The following is a 25,252-nucleotide window of genomic DNA, read 5'->3' on the forward strand; positions in this document are numbered from 1 at the left end:
GGGTGGTGGGTAGGAGGTTTTGTATTGCAGAGAAGCCCCAGGCTCTGCTTCTCCACGAAATGCCCTTTTCAGGGGAGTCCTGGAGCAGTTTGTTTTCTAAATGTGTCCTTTAGTCACAGGAAAGATGCTACCTCCCCTGGCTGCTGTGTTGTGGCCCTTGGAGGGGAAAGCTGCTTTTTACTGGCTCTTTTCCTCTACACCCGGCGAGGACCCGTGGAGCTGGTTGTGTGTCAGAGAGTCAGTGACTCTCCCAGGTACCTTATGTCTAGAGCTGGTCAATATTGTTTTGATTAGACAGTTATTGTCAGAAAATGGCAGTTTATCAAACTTGAAGCTGTTTGTGGGAGGGGAGTGGTTTCAGTGAACCGGCTTAAAAAGAAAAAATGAAATACATTGTCTGAGATGTTTGAAATGTCAATTTGAACAGTTGGGGAACAAAAAGTTCTGTGTTCTTGAAGCTGACTTTTATTTATGTCTTTTAATTTTAGTTGATTTACAGTATAGAGCAAATGGATAAGGGAATAGGGACTGAAATGGAAGGGAGAGCTTTCAAAATTTTGCGCACAAAGTGTTCCAGTTTGCCAATTCTGAAACTCTGCATTCCTGTTTGGGATGGGATGACAATTTCAATTCCCGTGGGAGAGAAAAGCCACTTTCCTGCTGTATTGTAATGATGTCTAAGGAAAGAAGTCTCAGATGTGTTTGTGATTTCTCTAGAGCAGAAGCATCTTATAAACAGTCTTATTATCTATACCCATCTATGGCTGTATGGAAATCCCATAGCTGGTGTTCTCAGAAGTGTTTGAATCCCCACTGTCTGGCTGTGATCCCCTTGGGCAGGATCACGATCTCAGCCTCCCTCTATTTTTATAAATAATTCCCAACGGTGCTGGTGGCAGGGGTCTGGGCAGGTGCCCCATGGACTGGCTGCAGCCATGTGTGCCTTGAAAGGGATGCAGAGCTCTTGCAGGGGGCTCATGAGCTGCTCTGGGACACCCCTCCCACCAAGCAGGAGCGAGGGGATTGAGGGAGAGAGGGCTGCAAAAATCCTCCGAGTAATTCGCGTTGCCCAGTCTCAACTGTTTAGGAATGTGTTATTTCCCAAAGCGAAATAACTCCTTGATTTCAGCTGGGTCTGGTTGCTGTGTGCTTCCAGCAGATGCTCTCCTCGCCCTCCCCTGGCAGAGCTCCAGGCTGCCCTGGAGACCCTCCTCTTCTCCTGGCTGGGTGAAAGGGAAGTTTTTCTTTCCTCTTTCAATCCATTTTGGCCATTAATCTTAGGGGTTTGGATATTAATTTTCACCTCTGGTTCAGGAGATCTCACTCTTCATTTTTATTATGGGCACCTAATGTCTCAGATATTAAAAACCTTTTCTTGCAAGGGAAGTGGAAGAGAGTGTGTGGAGGAGGAGTGGGGGGCCAGGCAGCTTTTTTGGGATGAAGCAGGGGGAGATGGATGGATCCGGTGTTGCTGCGGGTGCTGAGCATCGCCCTGCTGCACGGGCTGCCCCATAGCCCTCCCACACAGGTCCCTGGGGTATTTGGGGCTCTCGTGAGCTGGGTGGACTGGGAGGGATGTTTCATGGCCTCGAGGGGTCACAGCCCTTCCAGTGGGTGCTGGGGGTCCTGGAAAAGTTGCAGCGAAAGCGCTGGCCCCCACATCACCTGGCTGTGCCCTGCCAGCGCCTCCCACCTGGATTTATACATCCCAATAACATCTTCAAGCAGAAGGTGCTCGCGAAGTGCAAAGTTTCATTAATCCACGCTACTAACATGGCATCCCTGCTGGGGCTGGTTGGATTTTCCATGTCAGCCCCCGCGGGGAAGGGATGCCGCGGCTGCGGGAGATGCTGGGCGCTGCTCACGCATCAAGGGACTTAACTGGGTTGCGCCTGCGGGGCCGGTTAGATTTGGCAGCGTGGTCACAGAGGGGGAACAGAGGGTGGAAATCTTAGTGGTGCTGATGGATGAGAAGGAAAGCTTCCAGGAACACATTTCGTTTCCAGCAGTATTGCTGCAGTAATGATAACAGCACAGCCTGCCTTGGCGCTGGGGCACTCATGAATGAGTTGGCATTTTTTTTCTGACTAATGTAGACTTTCAGATATTTGAAAGTGTCCTGAGGTGCAGCTTGACATATAAGTTCTCAGCCTATTTATTACTTTGTGTCTGAGTGTTCCCATAAGTATATGATTTTAAACCAGGGCTGCGTTTAATATCAGGAGCTGGAGCATTCGTATTTTAGCTCTAGATCAGCGAGGAGGTGGTTTGGACTGTATGTCCGGTGTGTTTGGCAAACTCTAGCCAAGGGATCTGTTCCTCAGTGAGGATGTTTGAGGTATAGGAAGTGTTCAACACCTCCTTTTTTTTTTTTCTTTTTTAATTACTTTTTCTTTTCAATGCTGCTGTTTCCCGCTTTGCTATCCTGTGACCATTGCTGTGTCATCACAAGGTCCCACTGGCATCAGTGCAAGTCCCCAGGGATTACACTACCACGCTGAGATAACATCAGACCAATTTGGGTCCCCATCTACCATTGCGCTGGGTTGGAGGAACCTGAGCTGCAAGGGCTTGGCCAGCTGTGCCTGGAGACTTCAACTCTGAGAAAGAAAGAGTTGAATGCCCGCATGGATTATCTGTTTATTTGCCAGCATATATCTGTGAAGCCTTTGGTCGCTGTAGTTTTTTGGGGCTCTGAAATGCAGTTGATCAAGGATTGAGCCTGCCCCTGAGCCATCCCCTCTCCTGGCTCCCACGGTGTTGGGTTGGAGTTGGGTCACTTCATGTCAAACCCTACAGCTTGTGCCGCAGCATGTGCGGTGGCACGGCAGCTCCTGGACTGTTGTAGGAAGATTTTGGCCAACCGTGAAGGTGTTTCATGTAAGCGAAGGGAGTAGTCAACAACGTGCGTTGCACATTGGCTTCTGCTTGTGGTGTAGCTGCCGTGAACTTGCACATCTGGCCATAACTCACCACAGTGTTCAGGCATCGAAAGCCGTGGGTGGTTACATGTGCAGATTTAGAAAAATATCTGAGTTAAGTGCCAAACTACCCCTAAGAGGAATCCAGCACCCAGTGTGCGTAAGGTGTTTAGTGAACTGTGCCAGCCCACTGCCCTGTGGGGCACCTTGGCGTTGTCGACGCGACCCCGTGGCCATCTGCCAGCAGGACGTCGGCTCCTGATTTTAATGAAGCTTTTAAGTAGAAACACGCAGTTGTGGCCGTGTATTGGGGTTAAACGGGGAGAAGGGGTCTGGTACTGCAGATTCTGCTCCTGTCTTTGCCACTGACTGATCCTAAACAGACTACGCCACCGGTTTTTGTCTTCTGCCATATGTTTTCCAACAATGCACGCCCACCCGTCGGGAAAAGCGCAGCACTGGGTGTCTGCAGGCATTGTTGGGAACCCTCTGTGAAATATGCTAGAAAAACATGAAAGGTATTAATTCAGGTCTAAGATTACTGGAAGTCTGTTTGTTAAGGCTTTTTCATACCTCTGTTTTTAGATTGCCAGCCTGGAATGCCAGGATCGGGCCCTTCCTCAGTAGCAGTATTTGGGGGCTCCTGATAATAAGGGGTTTTGAGCCATTCCAGTTATATCACCCCAAATCTCTGCTTTTGAAAAATCTTAGCTTAAATCTTTTGATGAGATACTAAATAAAAAGGCAGGCCCTAAAAGGATATTTATGTGAGAAAACAGTCCGACTTTCTCTTCTGCATAAGGTGACTTGGTTTGGAGGATGTGAAAGCATTAAGACTCGGTACACACCACTTTTACGTAAACCTCCTGAGGTGGTACTAAAGCTGCGATTAACGTGAAGTCCATGTCTGGATTTACCTGCTCAATTTACAACGGATATATAAACCTTAAATACTCTGATAGTATTTTTCTTCTCTCTCCTGGGCTTTGAGTGAGCTATTGCTGTTTTCTCGCTACACCAGTAGCATTGGTATTCCTACACCTGCAGTATTGGGGCTTGTTGTATTTCCAGGCGTAATTTTGGATATGGAGCCATACTGCTTACTGTCTCCCTTTCTTCTTCCTCTTTCCCCAGCCGGAGGAGCTTACCAATGCCCTGGAGATCAGCAACATAGTCTTCACAAGCCTCTTTGCCCTGGAGATGCTGTTGAAAGTCCTTGTTTACGGTCCTTTTGGCTACATTAAGAATCCATACAACATCTTTGATGGGATCATTGTGGTGATTAGGTACAAACCTAGAGCTTTCTTTATGTGTGTTTCCCCTCATTTGGCTGTTTAATTAAACAGAAAGTAATGGAGAGCGGGCATAAATACCTTCCTGTGACACTTTATGCTTCTCTGCTGTAAATTAATGCACTTAGACACGATTGCTAATACATATCTTGGGGTTATTTTATGGTCATTTTAGAGAGAGGCCCAAGCAGAAAGCTATCAGTCCTGATGTCCTGGGAAACTCTAGGATCCAAATGGTACAAACAGTGCCCGATTAAGTAGCTCTGCTTTTTTGGCATGTGCAAAGGCTATAATTGCCCCTGCAGCTGCAGCCACTGATTTGCAGGCATGTTTTTGACACTCTAGTGGGGCTCTGCTCTTTGCAAGCCTGGATGGAGTCCAGCTCGCTGGGGGCATTGGCAATGCGTCTCTGCCCGCTTTCCATCCCTCTTCTCTCTGAATTTCACCCTCCCTTTGCTTCCTGTCCTCCTCGCCTTTGCGTTGGGCTTTGTCTTCTCATCCTGCAATGATCTCTTCTTCTCCCTCAGCGTGTGGGAGATAGTGGGCCAGCAAGGTGGGGGGCTCTCGGTCCTGCGGACCTTTCGGCTCATGCGAGTTTTGAAGCTGGTCCGCTTCATGCCAGCCCTCCAGCGCCAGCTTGTAGTCCTCATGAAGACCATGGACAACGTGGCCACGTTCTGCATGTTGCTGATGCTCTTCATCTTCATCTTCAGGTGAGCACTTCCGATTGCCCGTTCTGAGGTTGCTCTGGGTTTTTAGACAGGATCCCATGGCGAGGTGAGGAGATATAAGAGTCCATACCGGGACGTGGCCGAGCTGAATGGTCCCAGGAACAGCATCGCTGGCCAGTGCTGGCAGTGGCTTGCTGCCCTGACTAAATTCTCTTAACTCTCGCCAAATGAGACATCTGTCTTTGCAAGATGATTTACGAGGAGAATCTTTCAGCTGGATGATTCCTTGATATCTCCCCAAGACAGCGGTCCCATTACTTACGGACTAGCAGAAAGCCTGGTGCTAAAAATATTGCCAAGGAGAGGGCGATGTTCCTAAAATAAAGTCAGCCGTGGTGGTGCTTGTGCTCTTGCACGGCCTCTTCTTCTGAGAAGTGGAAATGTTAGAAATAGGCTTGGTGTAGACCTGAATTTTTGGATTTTGGTCTAGATTTTGAGAAAAGCCTGTCTCCTTGTAACAGCCAACTCTGGTGTTCGAGCAATCCAGGCACTGGGAAGGCTGAAGAAAGCCAGTCTCTTCTGTGGAATAACGTCCCTTCTCCCAGTGAGATGTTTCACTCCAAACCCATCATTTGCAGACATGATGCTCACTAGAGCTGTAAATAATTTAAATATTCAGGTTACTGGCCGAGAGCAGGGAAAACCGAATTATTCTTTTAGTATCAGTCTAAAATGAAAGGTATTCTGTTTTCTTGTCAAAATTGAAAAAGCTGTTTTGGGTCCCCTGATATGTCTCATTCAGGCATTTCACAGAAGCCCTTTTTTGTCTTCCTAATTCAATTTAAGCATATTTTGCTGAAAATGTGTCATTGCAAAACAGAAAGTCAAAACATTTTGTTTAGGAAATGTTGAAACACAATGTTTTGACTTAAAAAAACCCAAAGCACCAAAGCAGAAGAAAAATAAGGAGCGGGCATGCTTTTTGGTTGAAACTTTTTGACAGATTTGACCCAAATTCACAACTGGTTTGCATGATCTTGAGGCATGTTTTTCAGTGAACGAATGTTGCATCTTTTTTAAAAACCAAAAAAGAATAAAAAGAATTGCCTAGGTGAAATCAGGAGACAGTCAGCCCTGCTGTATGATTACTGGTTTGTACTGTGGTCCCCTTGTTGAGCCCCTGCTCTCTCTCCCATGCAGCATCCTGGGGATGCACCTCTTTGGCTGTAAATTTGCCTCGGAGCGAGATGGCGACACGCTGCCCGACAGGAAGAACTTCGACTCCTTGCTCTGGGCCATTGTCACCGTTTTCCAGGTACAAAATGGAAAATGCCACAACTCATGTGTGTTTGGGGCCTGCGAGGGCTGGGGTTGTTTTCCAAAGCTTATGACAGGGCTTAGTGATGCTCCTTGCCGTGGAAGGGAGAGGACCCCAAACCACAGGTGCAGGAACACAGGGGTTTTCAGACCGTTTTCCAGAATAAATCAGAAAGCTAATGAGGAGGGGCTGCCAAGGCAGGAGGCTCTTGGATTTGCAGAGTATGGGCTGGGTGGGTGAAAGTGCCTGCAGAGGGTGGAGATAGAGAGGAGATCAGGACCATTTGCAGTGATATTTTGACAAAGAACACAATCTGGTTTAAGCCCATAATTAACGTGTGCAGTTTTTTGTTCTAGCAGCTCTGAGCTCTGTAACTGTGGGATCTACGAAGGACTTTTAGCTCTTCTGGCTGACCAAAGGAAAGGTCCGACCCGTGCGACATTGCACTCCCTTACAGATGAACGCATCCTTGGTGCTGGTGGGAGTTGGGGCAGGGTTCTTACCGGTAGCATGTGAGTCACGGTTGCTTTGGTCCTGCCACTCTGGCTCAGAAGGTGGCTTTGGCCAGATTTATCCTCCTGTGGTTATAGCTATGGTGGATACCCCAAAAGTGGGATGCTGATTTGGCCCATGCAGAGCACAGGTACCCAGCCAGGCTTGGGCAAAACAGCACACAATTATCTGGTATCTCCATTTTCCTGATACTCTTCCTCTGCAGATTTTGACCCAGGAAGACTGGAACAAGGTCCTCTACAATGGCATGGCATCAACCTCCTCCTGGGCTGCTCTCTACTTCATCGCTCTCATGACGTTTGGGAATTATGTTCTCTTTAACCTGCTGGTGGCCATCCTGGTAGAGGGTTTCCAGACGGAGGTAATGTCCTCATGCTCATGCCTTTGCTTTCTTCTAAAGTTTAGGGCCTCCAGATCCTGGAAATTGATTTCTGAGATGGTCAGAAATACGTTTACAAGAGTGGTACATGAAAAAAGTGCGAGACAATACTAGGTTTTCTTTAATTTTTTTTTTCTTTCTTCTTTTTCTTAGCCACAGTGCAATTTAATACAGCAAGCCCTCTAAATGAAGGGCTTAAATGAAGAGCATTGTTAGCATTAATGCAGGAGTGGGAATTCAGCAGTGAGTCAGGCACTGCGGATGGGATCGCTGCTATGACAATGTCTTTGAAACAGTTCTCACCGTGTTTGTCAGCCAGATTAAAAACCCCTCCTGAAAACTTGTGCAGGCTGGTAAGAGATTAGTGACACGATTATCTTTTTTGATGGTATGCGTTCACGGAGCTCTTCCTGCAATGCTCTACACATTTTAAAGTACATGATTTCTGGTTTCTGCCATCTGCTTCCTCGGGCTGGGAACTCCCATGAGACACCCTGGATTGCTGGAAGCTTTCATGGAAGCGCAGGGGGGCACTTAGGTTTGAACTCAACTTTTTTTTTTTTTTTCATCTTTCTGCCTTCCCAACTGTCCAACTCAGAGCGAGGGAGCATGTCACCTTGTCCCCAGAGTGGGGGACCTGCGATGCCCACCTGCTCTCTGCAAAAATTGTCCGACTGTCCGAGAACATCAGTAAGGGGAGGGGACCTTTACACCCTGCCCAGGGGGTTGGGGGGAGAAATGTAACCTAAAACTGCTCACTGGGATCTGCTTGTATAGGCTGTGCTTTTACACACTATCTCTGATTTTTATAAGCATTCTGGGGAGACTAAATATTATTTAAGATTTGTTGCTTGTGTATCATAATATCCTACCAGCCTATGAACAGCTATGCACAGAACTGCTTTTACTATCATTATTTTTGGAGCACAGTTTAGAGTTAAATTAATGGAGTTGTACCAGGAGATAGCAAGAAGAAATATTTTTTATTTTTTGTATCATGCCTCTCCATGTTGGTGCTTTTCTTTTTTAATTGTTATTGTTGTAGCTGTTTCTGTCTGTAAATCCCCCCTGCCATTCAGCCGACGGGAAGGTTACTGCCAGGTTCTCCCGAATAGTACAATGTTCCCTTGCCCAAGCAAGGAGAGGTAAAAAGCTCCTTGTCTGCTTGCGATGACGGCTTCGAAACCAAACCTTTGTCTGTTCAGTCTAGCAAACTGATTCTCTGAAGGTCGCCGAAGTGGGAGATCACCTGCTGCACCCGCTTCTTAGAGAAAAGGATGCAGCCTCTAAATGCAGCGGCCGCTTTTCCAACCCCTGGTCCTCAAGGGAGGCTGGCACCTCTGGTCCTTGGCTCAGCCCGTTTTTTCATGCTAGAGCATCCCCGGGCTCACCCGCCGGCACGCTCCCGCACACCCAGCCGCCGCGCGCCTCTTTCCCTGGGCAGCATTTATCCTGCGCTCGCTTTGCGGCCAGCTGGTACTGTGGCGTAACTCCCTGTGAATTCATGCCCTGGCTTAATGCACTGCAATTTTCTTCCAATAACCATGTCCTTCAGGGTAAGTCTTCCCTGGAGTCAGGGGAACTGCCCGCAGCACCTCCAGATTTGCTTTCGGCTGGTTTTTGCAGCAGGGCTGCCCCATCCCGGCTTCTCCTCTGCCAGGGCAGCGCTGGGCAGGTCCAAGCCAGCTCCAGGATTTCCATATAAGCTGCAAATGTGCTTTAAGTGCAGTGTAAATCAGGGAGCAACTTCTGATTCAGGAAAGCACTGACAGAGCCTGAAGCCAGTGATGCTCGTGCTGGTGTTGAGAGGCGAGTGCAGGGACCAGGATCCAGCGCAGGCTCCAAAGATCAAACCGTCTCTGGCCAATTCTGCCCAACCACAGCAATTTCAGTGAACTCGCACCAGATTTCTATAACTTGTGACTCTGATGACAGTGCTATTTTATATCTTAGGCTTTGATGATGGCATTTTAATAATAATCTTCTTTCCACGTCATTGTTATTCCGAGTTCTCCACATTCTTCCAATAAATTGCAATGGGATCAAGAGATCCTTCGGCTCAACCCAAGTTTCCCTCAGCAGACGCGGAGCAAATGTCTGCTGGAGGTCAGGAGCCAGGTCTGGCCTTGCCGCTTTCTGTTTATTCAGCTTTGCTGGTGTGTAGCTTTGCAAACAGATCTCATTCTGGCTTTTGCTAGCCAGCACACAAAGGATCTTCTCCTAAGCAGAATTAATAGAGAGATCATCTCTCGCTGTAAACAAACCCCAGTGTCTCCCTCCTGTGATTGCACATGACCCTTCTTCTGAGTTGGTTTTTTGGGTTTGGTTTTTGGTGGTGGGTTTTTTTTTTCCGTTCTCCTTCAGATTTCTGGGCTGAAACACAATCCTGGGGCTGCTGCCTTTATCTCCCTGGTCCTTGAGTGCCTTTCCTCAATCTGCAAGCACCTCGTTAATTTTAGTGCATGGCTTTGCAGCCCCAGTTGCTAGGCAGCAGATGTATATAAGCAGTGGAGAAACAAAAAGGACCTGTTCCAAACTTTAAATATGGAGCAATATATTTTGCAGGGTTGAGTTTCTTTTTTCTTTTTTTTTTCCTTCTTTCTTTTTATTTGGTAACCTGCTTTTCTCTTGTAAGAGGTGCACGCAGGACTTTATGCAACGTGGTTATTTTTGACTGCGCGTTCTCCGATTTAACTCGAGCCTGGCATTGGTGCGGGGAAGGTGAGCAGGGGACTCCGTTTGATTGAGCTGCTAATTTGAAATTGCTGCTTGACCCCTCAGGTTCCTGCCCTGGGGACTTCTCTCTGAAGCAACCAATGACTCCTTTTTGTCAGGCATAAAGTTCCTCTCCTGAGGGACTTCCTAATAATGTTATATCTCCAAAGTGTATTCTTCCATTGGTAATCCTCCCAGTTTCGTGTCCCCTTGTCCCTGGCTGTCCTCGCTGGTGGGTTTGTTCCTTCCCCTCCTTTGTACCCCCCTCCCTCCCTGGCACCCCAGGTCCTCCAGCCCCTCCATCCTTTCCTCTGCAGGACATTACGTGCTCTCTGGATGTAGCATCCTCGGAGAAATAAGGACTTGGACTTCTTCTGGGCTTTAACCAGAGAGAACAGTCCCTTCTCCCACAGTAGGGATTTTGGATGGTGTTTTTCTTGCATCCTTTACCTTGTGCACTCCTATCGGTTTCAGTGGGATTTTCCTTGTGAAGGAAAAGTGTTTCCATGTTTTCTCTTTTGATGGCTTTTCCATATCTCTCTGTTGCAACCAAAGACTTTAAATTAAGTGTCCGTTACATCGCTAGCAAGACACCGTTGTCCAAACATCCAGATCCCAGAGCTGATCGGTCTTAAACTCTTCATCCCAGCCTAGATTGGGATGAGTTTTGCAGCCCATGTAGCAACTGGAGGAAAGATCATCCGCCCTGTAGGCAAGAACTTAAGCCGGTGGGACAACCTGTGCCCTCCTGCCACAGCATGTAACCTCCCACAGCCCCGCGGGACGGGACCAGGCACTGCCACGCTGCCGAGATGTGCCGAGGAGCGTTGGGAGAGCCACCCCTGAGGAAAGGGAAACCCAGTAAGGTGAAAAATGACACGTGCTTTCCAAGTGGGTGGGGGAAGACTGACTTCTGGTGCTGTGAAGAGATGCTGTGTCCCCCTGCCGTGTTTGGGAACCCAGCTGATTTAAACTGGTATCTCCACTAATGGGGGTGAGGAGGGATCTGAACTCACAGCGGATTCTGGTGGCTTTCCTGAAATGAGGTATTTCACCTGGCCGTAAGAGGACTGATACTGTGTTAATCAAACATTCATTAAAGGACTCCTCTGCCGCTTAATGAAGGCGTAATAAATAAAGATCCTATTATGCAGCTGCAAAAAAAAAAAGATATATAATAATGTTTTCAATAATTAGCTGGTGTTTCATTAGCACAATTATCACTGAGGAGCTGAAGCAAGCTCTGTTCAAAACACTTAATTTAAAGGTAAGGCTGGTCCCTTCGAAGGGCTTCTCTCCATCTGAGATCTTCCACCCCTTCCCTGCGCCGAGTGGAGTGGGTGCCCCAGCCCGGCTCTCCATCATGGCTGCACGCTGCCCTTCTCCCCCTCCCCTCTCCTTCCCTGCCTTGTGTGTTTTTTTGATTCCCCATTCAGTCCTGCTGTTGAAACTGTGAAAATTGAACCCCCCTTCCCCTTCCTCCCCCCTCCTCCCCCCCCCCCCCCCCGTTTCTCCTTCAGGAGATCTCCAAGCGAGAAGATGCGAGTGGGCAGTTAAGCTGTATTCAGCTGCCTGTCGACTCGTCGGGGGTACGTACACAGCACATCCCACCGCCCACCGTGCTTGTCTCTCTCGTGGTGCCTGGTCACACGCCGTGGTGCTGTTCTTATTGTAGTAGCTGTTGTTCTTTTGGGTTTTTTTTGGGGGTGTTTTTGTTTTTTTCTTTCCTTTTTGTTGTCCTCATTGTCGAGTCAGCCTTGATTTTAAGTCCCTTCCTTCTCTGGGGCAGCCAGGTAAATTAAGGTGGGTGCTTCAGGGCAGCTGATGTGGCTCCAGCCCTGGCTCTTGCCCGACCTCTTTCTGGATGCCTGCCATCGGGAAGACTCCCCACGGGGCTGTCGCATCCCGGGGATCTCCCTAGGGCTGCGGACGGCGACGCTGATCGCTGGGCATGCCCGCCGAGCGCTCCCTCCACCACGCAGGTGCGGGAGGGTGCCCGGGAGCGAAGGGACCTGGAATCAAGCCTGTTTGTGGACACGTGTGTGGGGAGCCCCGTGCTCGGTAGGACGGGGTAGGACGGCGTCTGTGGCGTGTCCCAGAAAGGTTGGCCGGGATGCTGGGACTGTTGGCGCAATGCTGCGTTGCAGAGCTGGTCAGGGTGCGAAATGGTCCCGTTCAGGTCTGAGGAAGCCATGGATCTCCAGAGTGCAGCACGTCCCAAACCTTACTCTTCTGCCAACCTCATCTTTCTCTTTACTGCTCCCTTTCCTTTCTGTCCTTTCCGAGAAGTCTGGCTTTTCCCTTGGCACAAAAGCCTTTTCCCATGGTATCCCAGTGTGTCAGTCCTCTTCGGTACAGGCTGCTTTAGCCGTTGTACCGTATGGTCCATCCTGACATACCCTCGTTTCCCAAAAGGATTTTAACTCCCTGTTCTCTCATAACCCCTTTTCTATCCAGAAAGGCAAACTGGGAGTGCAAGAACAGGTAACGGGCAGCAGCCCCGGCTGCGAGATGCTTGCCTGCACCGTACTGAGTCTGGCACGTGGTGTTTCGGAGGGGATGCTTTCTGCCCTCCAGACGTGGGGTTTGGTGCTGGGGAAGCGGGTGGGAGGTCCCCACATAGCTCTGCTTTTCCATCTCGGCACACATCTCGTTGTGCACCCTAAAACTTTCCTTCGGGCTGTTAAAGAGCACTCCAGGAATACAAATCACAAAAAATTCTCCCTGTTATTTATTCCTTTTTAATAACCCATTAGGGAGAATGAGTAATTCCTGGCAGGCCCACTGATGGGCTGAGCCGGGAGCCTTTGCTGGGAGCGTACCTGGAGCCAGCTGGAGCCCCTGTTCATACGGAGACACGGTTTTGACTCCAGCGAAGTTCAGGCCAGCCTGACTTTACTGCTCCCCTTTGCAAGGTGCATTCCTGACCTTCCCAGTCTGCGTCCTGCAGGATGAGCTTTCCTGAATAGCACAGAAGTCCTGGATCCTCAGGAGGGGAAGTTTTGAGCCAACACTTCACATCACACTCTCCTATGCCTTAAAAACATGTGTCTGAGAGTGTCCAGTCTGCCTGGAAAAAATCCCCTTAACTGTTTAGTGACCCTATAGGGGAGTATTAGGGCTCATCCCTCTGGGGTTTTGCCGAACAAAGAGGTGCAGGGCACTGGACCTTGTGTCGGATGCCATGTCCTCCTCCAGTCCCATGCTGGGGCCCCTCTGGGTTTTTACGACTAACACGTACCCGAGCACCAAACCTCCGCAGCGCTGGCCAGGGCTCCCAGGGGCACAGTGTAGCCTTGGTGGGTTTTCTGGGGCTCCTGGTCTCTCCCAGCTGAAGTGAGGGTCTGCTTGGCTTCTTTCATCCCAGCATCCTCCCTCCCTTCCCACCTCACCTCCCTCCCGACGTACATCACGACAGGGCTTGGTGCCCTTTGCCAGAGCAGTGGTTTCAGCCACCAATCGTCCTCTTTTGGATGAGTATCGTTCTGGCGAGCACCATTGCCTGTCGGGTTATCCTGACTATACCACACCCTAAGCGCCTTTCTGCAGTGCCAATGGACAGAATCAGTGGGGCGCACAGGGATGCCCCTAAGCAGGTCCATGCCGCAAGACCAAGCGAGAGCCCGGGCACCAGGCTGCGAGCAATGGTAAACCTCTTCTCTCTCCTCCCGAGGGTGGGCCCGTGTCAAAGAGGGCAGCTCTCGCTCAACCCCCGGCGTTCGAAATGATACAGTGGAATTTAAATCCCCCAAATGATACAGCGTAAATCACCAAAACTTCTGTTTCTGTTGTGTGTTGCAGCTGGGAAGGGAATGGCCAGCTTATCAGGTTCTGCCACCTGGATCCTCTCTGTGCTGGTGGGGCATCCATCGACATATGCCCGTTAGCTGCGTTGGAAAGTGGGGTCCCTTGAGCCCCTTCTGAATCCTGGATTGCTTCATCGAAGCATCACTAGAAAGAGCCACACATGGGGAGTTTTGAGCCATAGTGTCTAAATTGAGAGATGAGTAGGGTCAATTTTTGCCCCCAAATTGCTCATCAGATATCTGTCCTTCCCTAATTTGCCCAGTGTGCAATTCCAGCAGCAAAAATTAAGCAATAGGGTTTTTTTCTGATCCCTTTCTGGGACCGTGTTTGGAGCCAGAGGCAGTCTGTCTTCCTGGTAGGAGGTTAATTAGTCTGTGGTATAAATACGTGCATGCGTCATTTTGTGAAAGGTGATGTTGCATCGTGGTACGAAATTCAGTGGATCTGTAGGTGTGGTGTTGGAGACGGGAATCCGTTTTTTTCAGAGGGGTGTCCGTGCACCATGGCCCTTCGCCCTCCTTGCTGACGCCTTCTCTTTTGCTCCAGGGGGATGCTTCCAAGTCTGATTCCGAGGGGGATCTCTTTCCCCGCAGCCTAGAAGAGGAGGGAGGACTTAAGAAGAACCTGTCAAATCCAGCCTGTGAGTAACAACCCTGGGAGGACAGGCCTTTCCGCAGAAACCTTGCTTTTGCTGTGAAAACAATGTGTCCCGAAGGGAGGAGCCCTCCTAGAGAGAACAGAGTAGTCCAAGCTGTGACAGGCTCAACCAAAGCCAGCAGGCGTGCAGCGTGGGCTGGGATCATGGGATGCAGACGGAGACAGACATGATGGCGTTTGAGCCGTAATCTCCCCACCGAGACAGACGTCTGGGCTTTCGGGGTGTCTGTGCAGGGGCACGGGTGAAGAAGCTGCAGGGAAGGAGGGTGGAGGGAGCCTAGCATGGGCAAGAGGGTTCTCAAGGTTGGAGCTGGCAGGTGTTGGTTGAAGGGTTGAGGGGCAGTGGATGATGATCTGTATCTGCTTTCCTCTCTTATTGGCACCTGATCCTGCTGGCACCGGATCCCATTCCTGATTTACATCCCCTTGCCCCCCTGCTAGGCTGAAGGACAGGCTCCCAGCTCTCCAGAATGGCTTTTTGGCCCCCATCCTCCCGATGCTTGGAGGAGAGCCATCTCTGTGCAGCTGCTTTGCCTCCCCAAGAGCAGGTCGTAGATATGCCCCTTGAGGTATGATACCTAAAACCCACTCGTGTCTTCCAGTGATGGCCCTGAGCGACCACCCGGAGCTGAAGAAGAGCTTGACCCCGCCGCTCATCATACACACCGCTGCCACGCCGATGCCCATGCCCAAGAGCGCCATGTTCGGAGACGCAGCGCAGGGCTACGAGTCCCGCCGGGCCAGCGGCGTCTCCGTGGACCCCGCCGCCTACGAGCTCAAGTCCCCGGTACTCACGTCACCTCCTCCTGCGGACGCTCAGCGCTTGTCCGTTGGGCTCGCGGGCTTGTCCGTCCATCCATCCGCCCCAGCTGGCGCAGCAGCAGTCCGGCACGGGGCGGGTGGCACTGGGCTGATGCTCTCCCCGTCCTTCCCGCAGCCCAGCGCCCGCAGCTCCCCGCACAGCCCCTGGCGCGCCAGCAGCAGCTGGAACAGCCGCCGCTCCAGCTGGAACAGCATCGGCCGAGCCCCCAGCCTCAAGCGTCGGGGGCAAAGCGGCGAGCGCAGATCCCTCCTCTCCGGGGAGGGGAAGGAGAGCTCCGAGGAAGGGGAGAGCTCGGATGAGGAGCGCTCCAGCCGGGCCGGCAGCTTCAATGGCTCTTTGCCTCATCGCATGGAATCGCTGGAAACAAAAGGCTCCTTCGACCTCCAGGACACCCTGCAGGTGCCTTCCCTGTACAGAACCAGCAGCATGCACAGCAGCCGAACCTCCACCTCTGAGCACCAGGACTGCAACGGGAAGACCTCTCCGGGTCTGCTGCTGCACCAGCTCCACCTGGATGACCCCCGACAGGACTGTGATGACTGCGATGATGAAGGCAACATGGTAAGGAAATGCCAAGCGCTCATTTTGGCTTTTTTCCTTGTCAAAGCGATGCTCGAATCTGCCTCAGGGCTGTGCGAGTGGGTGTGAAGCAATGGCCTGTTGCAGGGACTAGGTCTCACCATCGCCACCAGCCCAGACTGAGAGTCACCCAGAAGAGCACCAGAAGGTGTCTGGGCTGTGGATGCCATCAGAAATGGGGTTGGCATCTATCTTATTAAGTATTTCAATGCATTATCAGATCATTCATGGTGGAGAGATCAGGGCAAAACTCCCCAGGTTCCACTAAAAGGTGCAGAGTGAAGGCTATCTCTTGGAAATATACACTGTTCTGATTTTTTCTCCTTTTTTTTTTTTTTTTTTTTTAAAACCCAAGTAACTTTCCCCGCTGTTCAACCATTATTCAGCTTTCTGTTCCCCCCACACAGCATCAGACAATTTCTATTGACATCAACAGCCAACGAAAGGGCAGAGTTCGCCCCCCCATTCCCATGGCAGTGTTAGTCCCATAGAGATAGTGGTAATTTCAAAGGCTTTGCATTAATTTCTGTATGAAGAGGCGTTAAGCCAATAAGCATCTCTCTTTCACGGGCCTGAAAAGTGCCATTTAGGAAATATTAGCTAAAAGGGCTGTAAGCACAGGGAAGGGAAGAGGGTCCCTGGCTCTTTTTCCACATGGATGTTTGTATCTTAAGGGAATAAAAGGAATTTGGCTGCTTTTCCAAGGTTTTCTGCATGGTTGGCAGAGAAGGGGTTGAGCTGGGCGGCAGGATGCCACCGTCCCAGCTGTCGTGTGTGTGTCGGGATATCCCTGGGACAGTTTTTGGGTGTTTTCTGCTCTTCCCAGGGTACCTCTTTGTTTCACTTTACCTTGTTCTCAGGCTTAAAAACGTGATGGTCTGATGTGTCACCCCAAGGAGGTAACTCTGTTTCTGCTGGTGAAATGGATGGGGTTTGGGTAGAACCACGTGATGGTAACTGGGGTGGTACTGAGAACAGGAAAGCTGCAGCTTGTGGACATGATTTTACTGTATTTCACTGAGTTTGTTGAATGAAAATGGAATTTGTAGCATGTGAAGGGATGCGAAAGGCAGCGGTGACTCCAGAGAAGGAACAGGAGGAGAAAGAGAGTTAGTGCTGGCAGAATGGAGTCGCTCAGCCGTGAATTGCCTTTAAAAAAAGCCATTATCCCATTACATCTCCAGCATGGATCCTCAGCCTGGGATTTTTACTGATTGTCTTAACCTGGTTTTTAACCTCCATAAAATAAATTGAATTTTTACGAAAAGGAGGAGTAATTATTTTTGGAAAAAGCACTACTAAAAGTGATCAATGCTTTTTATTGCTAGCTAGGGATTTTTTTTCATGCTCCAACATCTGCTGCTTTTTCCAGCTTACCTGGTCCAAACATCCTGCAGGTCCCTTCCTTCCTTCCCCCGCGTGAGATCAGAAGCCAGCAGCCTCCCTTGCTCTGGACATCGTGTGATGGGACGCGTCCCTCCTCTCCCATCCCACCCAGCCCCGCAGCCCCAGCCAGTGCTGACGATAGGCTGTTGAATAAGATGCATGTTTTTAATCTTTATTACGACAGCTGCTTTTAGCGTAAACCAAACGTCATCTTCTGTGTGCCGAGGTCTGGCCACGGAGGGTTAGACCAAAGGTCCCTCAGTTCTCTCCCATGGAGTGGTCAGAGGCAAATGCCTAGGGAAAGAATAGGCAAAATAGGGTAAATAAATTGTGTCCCAGCCCATGGTATAGCCACAACTGGGACATCTGCAGCTGGTCGGTGCCTTTCCCCATGCTCCGAAATATGTCTTTACTGCAAATCACTAAACCAGATGGATCGGAAATATTGCTTAGATTAGTGAAATGAGCCCCCAGGTTGCGGAGCTTCCCTTTTATGATTCCCTCCTGTCATTTGGGGTGATGCTTTGCCCCTAAATTAGCCTTGACAAAGTCAGAAAAAAAGTAATTATTTTTTAAGTGGAAAAAATAAAATTCAAAACTCCCCCACCAACAAAAGAAGAAAAGAACTCAACTGTTATTCAGATCAAAGTAATCCTAAATATGCCCTTCTGCAACAAAGCTTCACATCTCTCCTTGCTGGCTGGTTTTGATTGCCTCTGCGCAGAAATAAAAGGGAGTGCAAAGGCTTCGTTTGGATCTCCCAGGCTCCCATTATATTAGTGCCGCTCCACTGCCTTCAATGAGTTTATTCTGAATTTACATCCCTCCGAGGGGCCAGAATCAGGCCCCTGAGAGCTCTTCTCCCTGGAAGTATAAAATCAGGGGACTGAAATCTGTTCTTCATTGCATGAATGCAGGCAAGGAGAAACTTCACGGAGGGAGTGATCTGCTGCCTGGTTGGGTTTGTGCGGCTGTGACCAAGATCAGGGATCTGCTGTGAGGTCTTTGTTGTTCACGTCTGCTGGATTTTGGATGTTTTTGGGTGTTTTCCTACCCAAATTGCTGAGTGCTCAGAGCAGAAAGTGAGGGAAATATTGAATCTGCAACCAAATGTGTCCCCTCCTCCCAGAAACCTCATTGCGTGTTGCAATTGTGGCTCCTTTCCCCTTTGCCTATTGCACTTTTTTTCTGTGGTGCGCAGTCCAGCCGCTCCCCAAACCCTCTCAGCTTGCCCCTGCTGCATATTTAAAATTAAATAGTCAGGTCCCGAGTGCCTCTGTGCAGCTTCCAGCTTGCCTAGAGGTCCGTTGCAGCTTGTAGAGTGTTTTTCAGCAGTTTCCCCCCATCCTTATAATAAATCTTTTATAAATCTAAGCCTCTCCCTTACTCCAAGGAGTGCATCAGTCATCTTTTAATGCCAACTGTCTTTCATCCTGCCCTCAGAAGTACATTAATATCTGAAAGTCCTTAAAAAAAAAAAAGGCAGTTATTTATCAGCAGCTCTCCTTGCTGTGGGATCGGAGGGCCCTGTTAGCGTGCTGCCGGGTGAAGGCAGCACCGCTGCCTGTTAGCAGCCAGCATCGCACCACGTCTTGGCTCCTGCCTGCGTGCCAGCGGGGGGAGTTTGGGTGGTCTTACCCGGGAGATTTTGTCAAAGTTACTGGCAACTGAATTAAAGCGTAGTTTTCTTCTCCCCCCACATCTTTATTCATCCTGTCCAGGTGTGTTTTATGAACAAATAGATATGATTTAAACCACATAATTGATATATCGCTTTGAACATAATGCAGGCTTAAGCAGCAATCAGCCTGATTGTAAGCAGTTGATGCGTGTCTTGGACCTCACGGAGAAAGCATTTGATGGGACTTAGGCTGGAAATGCTTGGGTTTTATTTCACAAATATCTTACATTTGGCTCAAATTAACTGAACTGCGCTGTTCCACTGGTGGAAATCTGGAGTAATTCCTTTGACTTTAGATTTCTGTGGATGTGCTTGGCCCTGTACAGAGCAGCCGGGCTGCAGCCCTGACTGAGCCAGCGCCGGCCGAGCCCAGTGCTCACCCTTACTCTAACACACTGAATAGAGAGACATGATGGAAGATCACTTTTTGCCTTTGTTATCTGATTTAGCCCATGAACTGCAAGCTGCAACAATTAGCCAAACCCCAAAATATCTTTGGCATTAAAATTGGACAAAAGGAATATAAAGAAGCATTCTGTGCTGCTGACGCATTACCATTCACTACAAATCCCCATGATAAATACCAGAACTGCTTTGAATAATAGATACTTCTGGAAACCTTCCAGCTTGCAAAATGAACTGGACCAAGTCGCAGCTATTACTCCATGTCCAGAGGCTGGAGTAGCAATCGTTCTCACTGCAACTTTGAGCAGACACTTGATTTTTATCCATTTATTTACCTTTGTTAAATCTATGGATAATTAAACTAACTAGGCTGCTCGAAGGGATAACGCAACCCCAAGGATGCATGCTCTATCAAACAGTTTAGAGAGAAGGGAGCAGTTCCGACTCCTTGCCTGGAGTTGGAAAAGGGATGTGAAAACAGCCAAGACATGGCCAAAACTTACTGGTGTGCCGTGGCGTGGTCTGTGTTTGTGTAGAAGGGGAGGGAAGGATGGTCGGCTGAAGGAAAGCGGTAGAAAGATCTAGCTTTTTTTGTTATTCAAACTTTTCTTGTTGTTTTCACAAGGTGGTTTTCGTTTTCTGAAGGGTTCAGGTTGTCACCGAGTGCTTTCATTAAAATGGACACTACGCTAGCTGTTACCCATTGCTAATGAGACCCCTGGCTGAGTGCATATAAGAACAGAAAGCACTTCCTCCGTTCCACTCAATTACCCTAACAAATCCCATTTTTGCAGTCCAGAGTACCTCCAGTTGCTAACAGTTTGGCTCCGAACGAATCCCCCTCCCTGTTTCCAGGATGAAATAAATAAAAGTGCCTTGGCCCCTGGGGTCTGGGCTCTCCTGGGGTGTAAGCAGCGATTCCTGTGCTGGGCTTCGCAGGTCCTTTTCTGAACATCTGCAGGAGAAAGCTTCAAAGAGCCTGTGTGGCCACGTTGCCGCATGCATGCATGTCCAAGCCCAGGTGGTAGCAGGGAAATAAGGGTAATGAAAGAGCAAGGATTCATTTTTATTTATCTGTAAATGCAAAACATTCTGGTGACATTGCACACACCGGTCTGTGGATTTATCTTCTGGTGTTTCTATTTGGAAGGGCTGGAAAAGCCCTGGCATGTTGGGTGAGATGTTTGCCTGGCTTCTGCTGGTTGTCCATGCGCAAGGCACTAGCGCTGCAATGTCAATTGGATTAAAGATCCTGACGTCCCCTCGGAGACCTATCGATGAGAAGGTGATAAGCCTAATCCAGAGGCTGTTGCAGCCGGGAGGAGGCTTCCCCTCGGCATCCAATTTTTCATGTCGTCAGTTGACCTGTTGGCCAAGGCTTTTACAACCTGCCCTCCTGGCCTTAAATGACCTTGCAGACGGCCTAAAACATAAGTATGGGCAGCTGAGGATGCACTGTGGTTTCAAGTAGGAATTAATTTGTGGGAATCGCATGGCCCATGTTCATGCAGAAGGTCAGGCTGGCCATGGTATTACCTTCTGGTTTTATAATCTCCCATCTAATCTGCTCATGCTAAATGAGAGGCAGATGCTCACCATTGTGTTCCTGGACCAAAACTTGGGTCCCAAACAATTTCTTCAGCTTTCCAGTGGTGTATGGACATAGGGCTTAGCCCAGCAAGCAGCAGGAATCCCTCTCTCTGCTCCCTTTATAACCTCTGACATAAGCATTCTGTATTAAAACAAACAAACAACAAAAACCCAACAAACAACAAAAAAAACCCCACAAAAATACCCCCAAACCTTTAGAAGATTCAGGCAAGCATCTGATGAGTATCTACAGGGACTGAGGCTGATCGGAGCATGTTATCAGTCCTCTGGGCAAGGGTTTTATTAATCACGTTTGTCCTCTTAGCTAACTGTGTGCCAGATGCAGTTACCGTGCGGAGGAAGAAGCAAGACCAAACCCTGTGGGTTCGTGAGGCTGGCACAGCCCTCGCCTGGCTGCCAGAGCTCCTTCCCCTGCCCAGTGGGGTCTTTTCTGGGGGAAGATCATTTTATTTCAGCTTTACTGAGCGCTTGGAGATATGTGTTCAGTGAAAAATTGCCGAGTCCTTCACTTGGAAGTTTTGGGGGGTTATTTTTTTAACAGTTCTGCGTTTTCCTCCTGGTACGTTTCTGGGTTACTTTTTTTAACAGTTCTGTGTTTTCCTTCTGGTACGTTTCTGCTGTACTTTTTCCTCCTAGAGCAAAAGGGACCGCATGAAGGCATGGGTACGGGCACGTCTCCCCGCCTGCTGCAAACAGAGAGACTCCTGGTCCATCTACATCTTCGCCCCTCACTCAAGGTAAGGCAGCTGCCCTTGAGCAGGAGTGGTGTGCCAGGCACGGATGCCCTCATTACAATGGCTCACTCTGCCCATCTATCCTAGATGGGTCTCTGTGTGTCAGTCCACAAAACTCCCAGCCCTTCCCCTGCTCAAACACTGCATTGGGGTCACGGAGCAAGCGGCTGCTGGATGCAGAGAGCTGCTCCAGGGCAGGCATGGCCCTGGCCTAGCAGTGTCCAGTAGAGCCCCATAGCCCGGGGCATGGCTCCAGCTTTATCGAGTTTGTTTGCTTCATCAGTGATGCTAGCGTTCTGCAAGTTTTTTACAAGCATGGGGAGTTTGAAGCAAGGAGGAGAGGCGCTGCATTAAGCAGAGAAATCTGAATTTGCCCCTGCTGCACACTTACAACACAGCAAAGGACGCTCCTGGACCTCCTAAACCTGCCTCTCAGCCTGGACTTCTCTGTCCTCCCCCTTCCCTTCCTCCCTCTCCCAACAACCCCCAGAAAACACCCTCTCCTTGCCTGCAGGCCTCCAGCTCTGCCCTTCCCAAAGCCCGGCCGCGCCGGGGCCATCTGTGGCTCCATGCTCTCCTACATGTTTCTCTGGACGTCCACCCACGCTCAACGAGGGTTTCCCGTGTTTGAGCTGGTGGGCCCTGGACAGCATTCGAGTTCATTCATACAAAGATTAGAGAGATTTTCAGAAACAGACTTTGGGAAATGTAATACGGTATTATAAATCCTGGGTCAGTGTACAGCCATCTGTCACAATAAATAGCTTCTGTCCCTTTGTTCCATGTGCACTCAACCCTTATGGGCTTGCTGGGAGTATTTCTTCCCTTATTTAAGCTAAACCTGAGCGCTACGGACCAGGTAGGGGGTCAGATCCAAACCTGGCCGCATGTCCGAGTTGTGGAAGCAGCTGCTCCATTTCAAGTGACCCAAAGCCCCCTGTGAACATTACCAGGGCTTGAAATTTGTGGCCTAATTCTGTAGCTCGCATCCTATTCTATTCATACCCCGATCTGCCCGCAGCGTGCGGCTCTGCCAGGGAGGGGATTGGGAGATTGTAGCTCATCTGCTTTGCAAACGGAGCGCTTGATTCCCCCGCCATGCGTCGAGCTGCTGTGTTTCTCCCCAGGCAGTCGAGCATTAATAGCTAGTCTGTATGTCCTCTTTTTTTTTTTTTTTCTTTCTTGGCAGATTCCGTCTGATGTGCAATAAAATCATCACACACAAGATGTTTGATCATATCGTCTTGGTGATCATTTTCCTGAATTGCATTACCATTGCCATGGAACGACCCAAAATTGAGCCTCACAGTGCTGTGAGTTTCCGAGGTTAATGTTTTCCTGTGCTCCTCGTGGAGCCAACACCCGTGGCTTGGACCCCACTGCTGTGCGCTTGGTCTCACTTTCTTTCTCTTTTTTAAATGGGAAGCTGCCAACACCCCCTGCATATCCTTCGAATTAGGTACAGCAACTCTCCTGGCCCCTACCCAGTGTCCTTTCAAAGTACAAGAGCAGAGCTTATGGCCTGCAATGTATCGAATATCCCATTTCTGCAAGTACAATCAAGGTTTTAACACATGACATAAGCATGACATCTGTCTCAGTTTCCTTCTCTGATAAATCTTCAAACACTTTTCCTCTCTCAACACAATGTTCGTTTCTTCCATCTGTTCTCCATGGGCACGTATGCGTGGTGCGAAGGGAATGGGGGAAACTGTTCATTTCATACTCTCCTCTCCCCTTTGTGTATCAGCTTTCTGTGACACAAGACAAACTGAATTGGTACACGCACGGTAATGCTATTTCCCCGAACCATTTTGTTTTAGTAGACGGTGTAAGGATTTCTCAAACCAGACCTTTGCAGCACCAACATCCATCAATCAGAGGGGCAGAATCATCCTATTGCTCTTTTATTTTAGCATAGATTGTGGCTGAGAGATAGGCTGGGCTCTTGCTGATGTATTGCGAAAGACTGCTCATATCGCAATCGTATAGAATCCTGTTTTGTTGATGTAGGCGTGTCAGGCTGTTCATTTTTGTGGATCTTCGATGTAAGACCTTAAAACTGGAGTCTTGGCTGCTCTGTGCCTATTTTAAGCTTTCCCTAGTAGTCCTCCCTACTGTAATAATTTGCCCAGTATTCCCTCCCCTAAATCCTTTTATTTTTTTCTTTTGGTTATTATGCAGTCATGGGGCACCAACTCACAGCTACAAGAAGAGAGCAGGACTCCCTGCCAGCCGATCTAGCAGGAGGAAATCACCCTGCTGTTCTGCAAATGGGGCACCCTGAGAATGTCCCTTGAAATCCCAAATGCTTCTTTGGAGCCCCTCGCTGTGTCTTCTGAGAGTCACCATTCACCAAGGCTGGCTCCAAAAGGAACTGTAGTTACACAGAGATGAAGGGAATGGGGTGACATGCATGAGTCCCAGGAGTCCACAGCAAAGAGATGTAGGACAAAAACCCAGTTCTTTGTATATGAAAGGAGGAGGATGAGCTGTGGTGTCCCCAGGCATTGGAAGAGTGCGGAGAGGAAAGGAGACAGGGACTGGTGTGAGGTTCATCAGCATCAGGTTATAACCAGGGGAACCAAAATGGGTCATGCAGGGCTGGAGCTGAGCCAGACCACGGCCTGGGAGCAGCGGGGAGGAGAGGGGGGATCCTGACCAGTGGGGCAGGGAGCAGGGGAACCAGGAGGAGTGCGCGGGCCCTGCCTGCGCTGATGGAGCTCTCATCTGGAAACCGAGAGAGTTAGTTTAGCTTGAGTTGTTTAAAATAATTGTACTTTGCTTCCTCGAGCTGTGGATTTTCTAGCTGCTTCAAATGAGTTCTCTTTCCCTGTCCCAGTTTCAGCTGGCTTATCAGAACAGGGGATGCTGTTGCTAGCCAACACGCGCTCCCCATCTCAGAGTGCGCGACATGGGCCGGGGAGATTATCCTTCAAAATAGCCACACGCTTGCCAGAGAGGAATGTAATATCCTCAGTCTCTCCTCCATGCTATTGCTGTTTTATCTCCAGCTCCACAAGCAGGTCCCTACTCTCGTTCTCCTGCGCACTGCCTACCTCTCTACAGCAGTCTTTTGTGTGGCAGTCAGCTAACGGCTGGAGACGTTTCCTATCACAGCTCAGGCAGTCACAGTGCAGGTCCAGGACCTAATTAATTATGGACCCCGTATGGAAACAAGCTACTCTGTGGTTCCTGAGTCACTTTCAGTAAATCATGATCTGGCAAGAGAGAGAGTTGCCAAGGTGTTTTGTCTTGTTTAAATTGCTTCTCATTTTGAGCGAGAGATCTGCATCTCTTACAGGACTGCTCTGTAGGGAGAGGCAGAAATAAATCCAAAATTGTTATTAGCAGAACTGGGGCTGGTTCAATTGTATGCACACATGCATACGTGCATGCGCATCACCTTTCCTCCAGCTTCTGCCTTCTGCTGTCCATTTCTCAGTACAGGCGATCAGAGATTGTTCGGGGATTAGGGAAAAGTGTAATTTATTTAATGATCATCATTAAAAAGAAAGGTTTCTGCTAACTACAGATAGGGAACCAGTCCATGGTCTCATCTGTAATCACTAGCTGCTATTGCAGAGCGGTGGCAGTGAGGACTGCATGGTCTGGTGGATAGTGCAGGGGACCGGGAGATGAGGCTATTGGGCTTCACGCCCAGGTCTAGCCTCTGGCTTTGGGCGAGTGAATCAACCTTTTGGGGGCAGGTCTCAGTTGGCATAAACCCCCAGAGCTTCACTGGCTTCAGTGGAACTGT

At 49.3% G+C, this 25,252-nt stretch overlaps 1 protein-coding gene across 17 annotated transcripts in view; it reads left to right on the forward strand.

Annotated features, from left to right (window-relative positions):
* CACNA1G (calcium voltage-gated channel subunit alpha1 G) overlaps positions 1-25,252 on the forward strand; it is a 150,107-nt gene that overhangs the window by 78,527 nt on the left and 46,328 nt on the right. For 11 of the 17 annotated variants that reach the window (XM_069799168.1, XM_069799164.1, XM_069799154.1 and 8 more), the window contains exons 11-20: positions 4,056-4,207; positions 4,741-4,926; positions 6,085-6,199; positions 6,921-7,076; positions 11,330-11,398; positions 14,163-14,256; positions 14,876-15,060; positions 15,211-15,657; positions 21,395-21,495; positions 22,682-22,805. In XM_069799168.1, coding sequence (XP_069655269.1) covers positions 4,056-4,207; positions 4,741-4,926; positions 6,085-6,199; positions 6,921-7,076; positions 11,330-11,398; positions 14,163-14,256; positions 14,876-15,060; positions 15,211-15,657; positions 21,395-21,495; positions 22,682-22,805 — 1,629 coding nt within the window. Of the gene's footprint in view, positions 1-4,055; positions 4,208-4,740; positions 4,927-6,084; positions 6,200-6,920; positions 7,077-11,329; positions 11,399-14,162; positions 14,257-14,875; positions 15,658-21,394; positions 21,496-22,681; positions 22,806-25,252 lie in introns of all 17 variants that reach the window. The other 6 variants (XM_069799158.1, XM_069799161.1, XM_069799160.1 and 3 more) reach the window with 3 other exon arrangements.

Source organism: Haliaeetus albicilla, chromosome 12 (assembly GCF_947461875.1).
Source record: "Haliaeetus albicilla chromosome 12, bHalAlb1.1, whole genome shotgun sequence".
Taxonomy (NCBI): Eukaryota; Metazoa; Chordata; class Aves; order Accipitriformes; family Accipitridae; genus Haliaeetus; species Haliaeetus albicilla.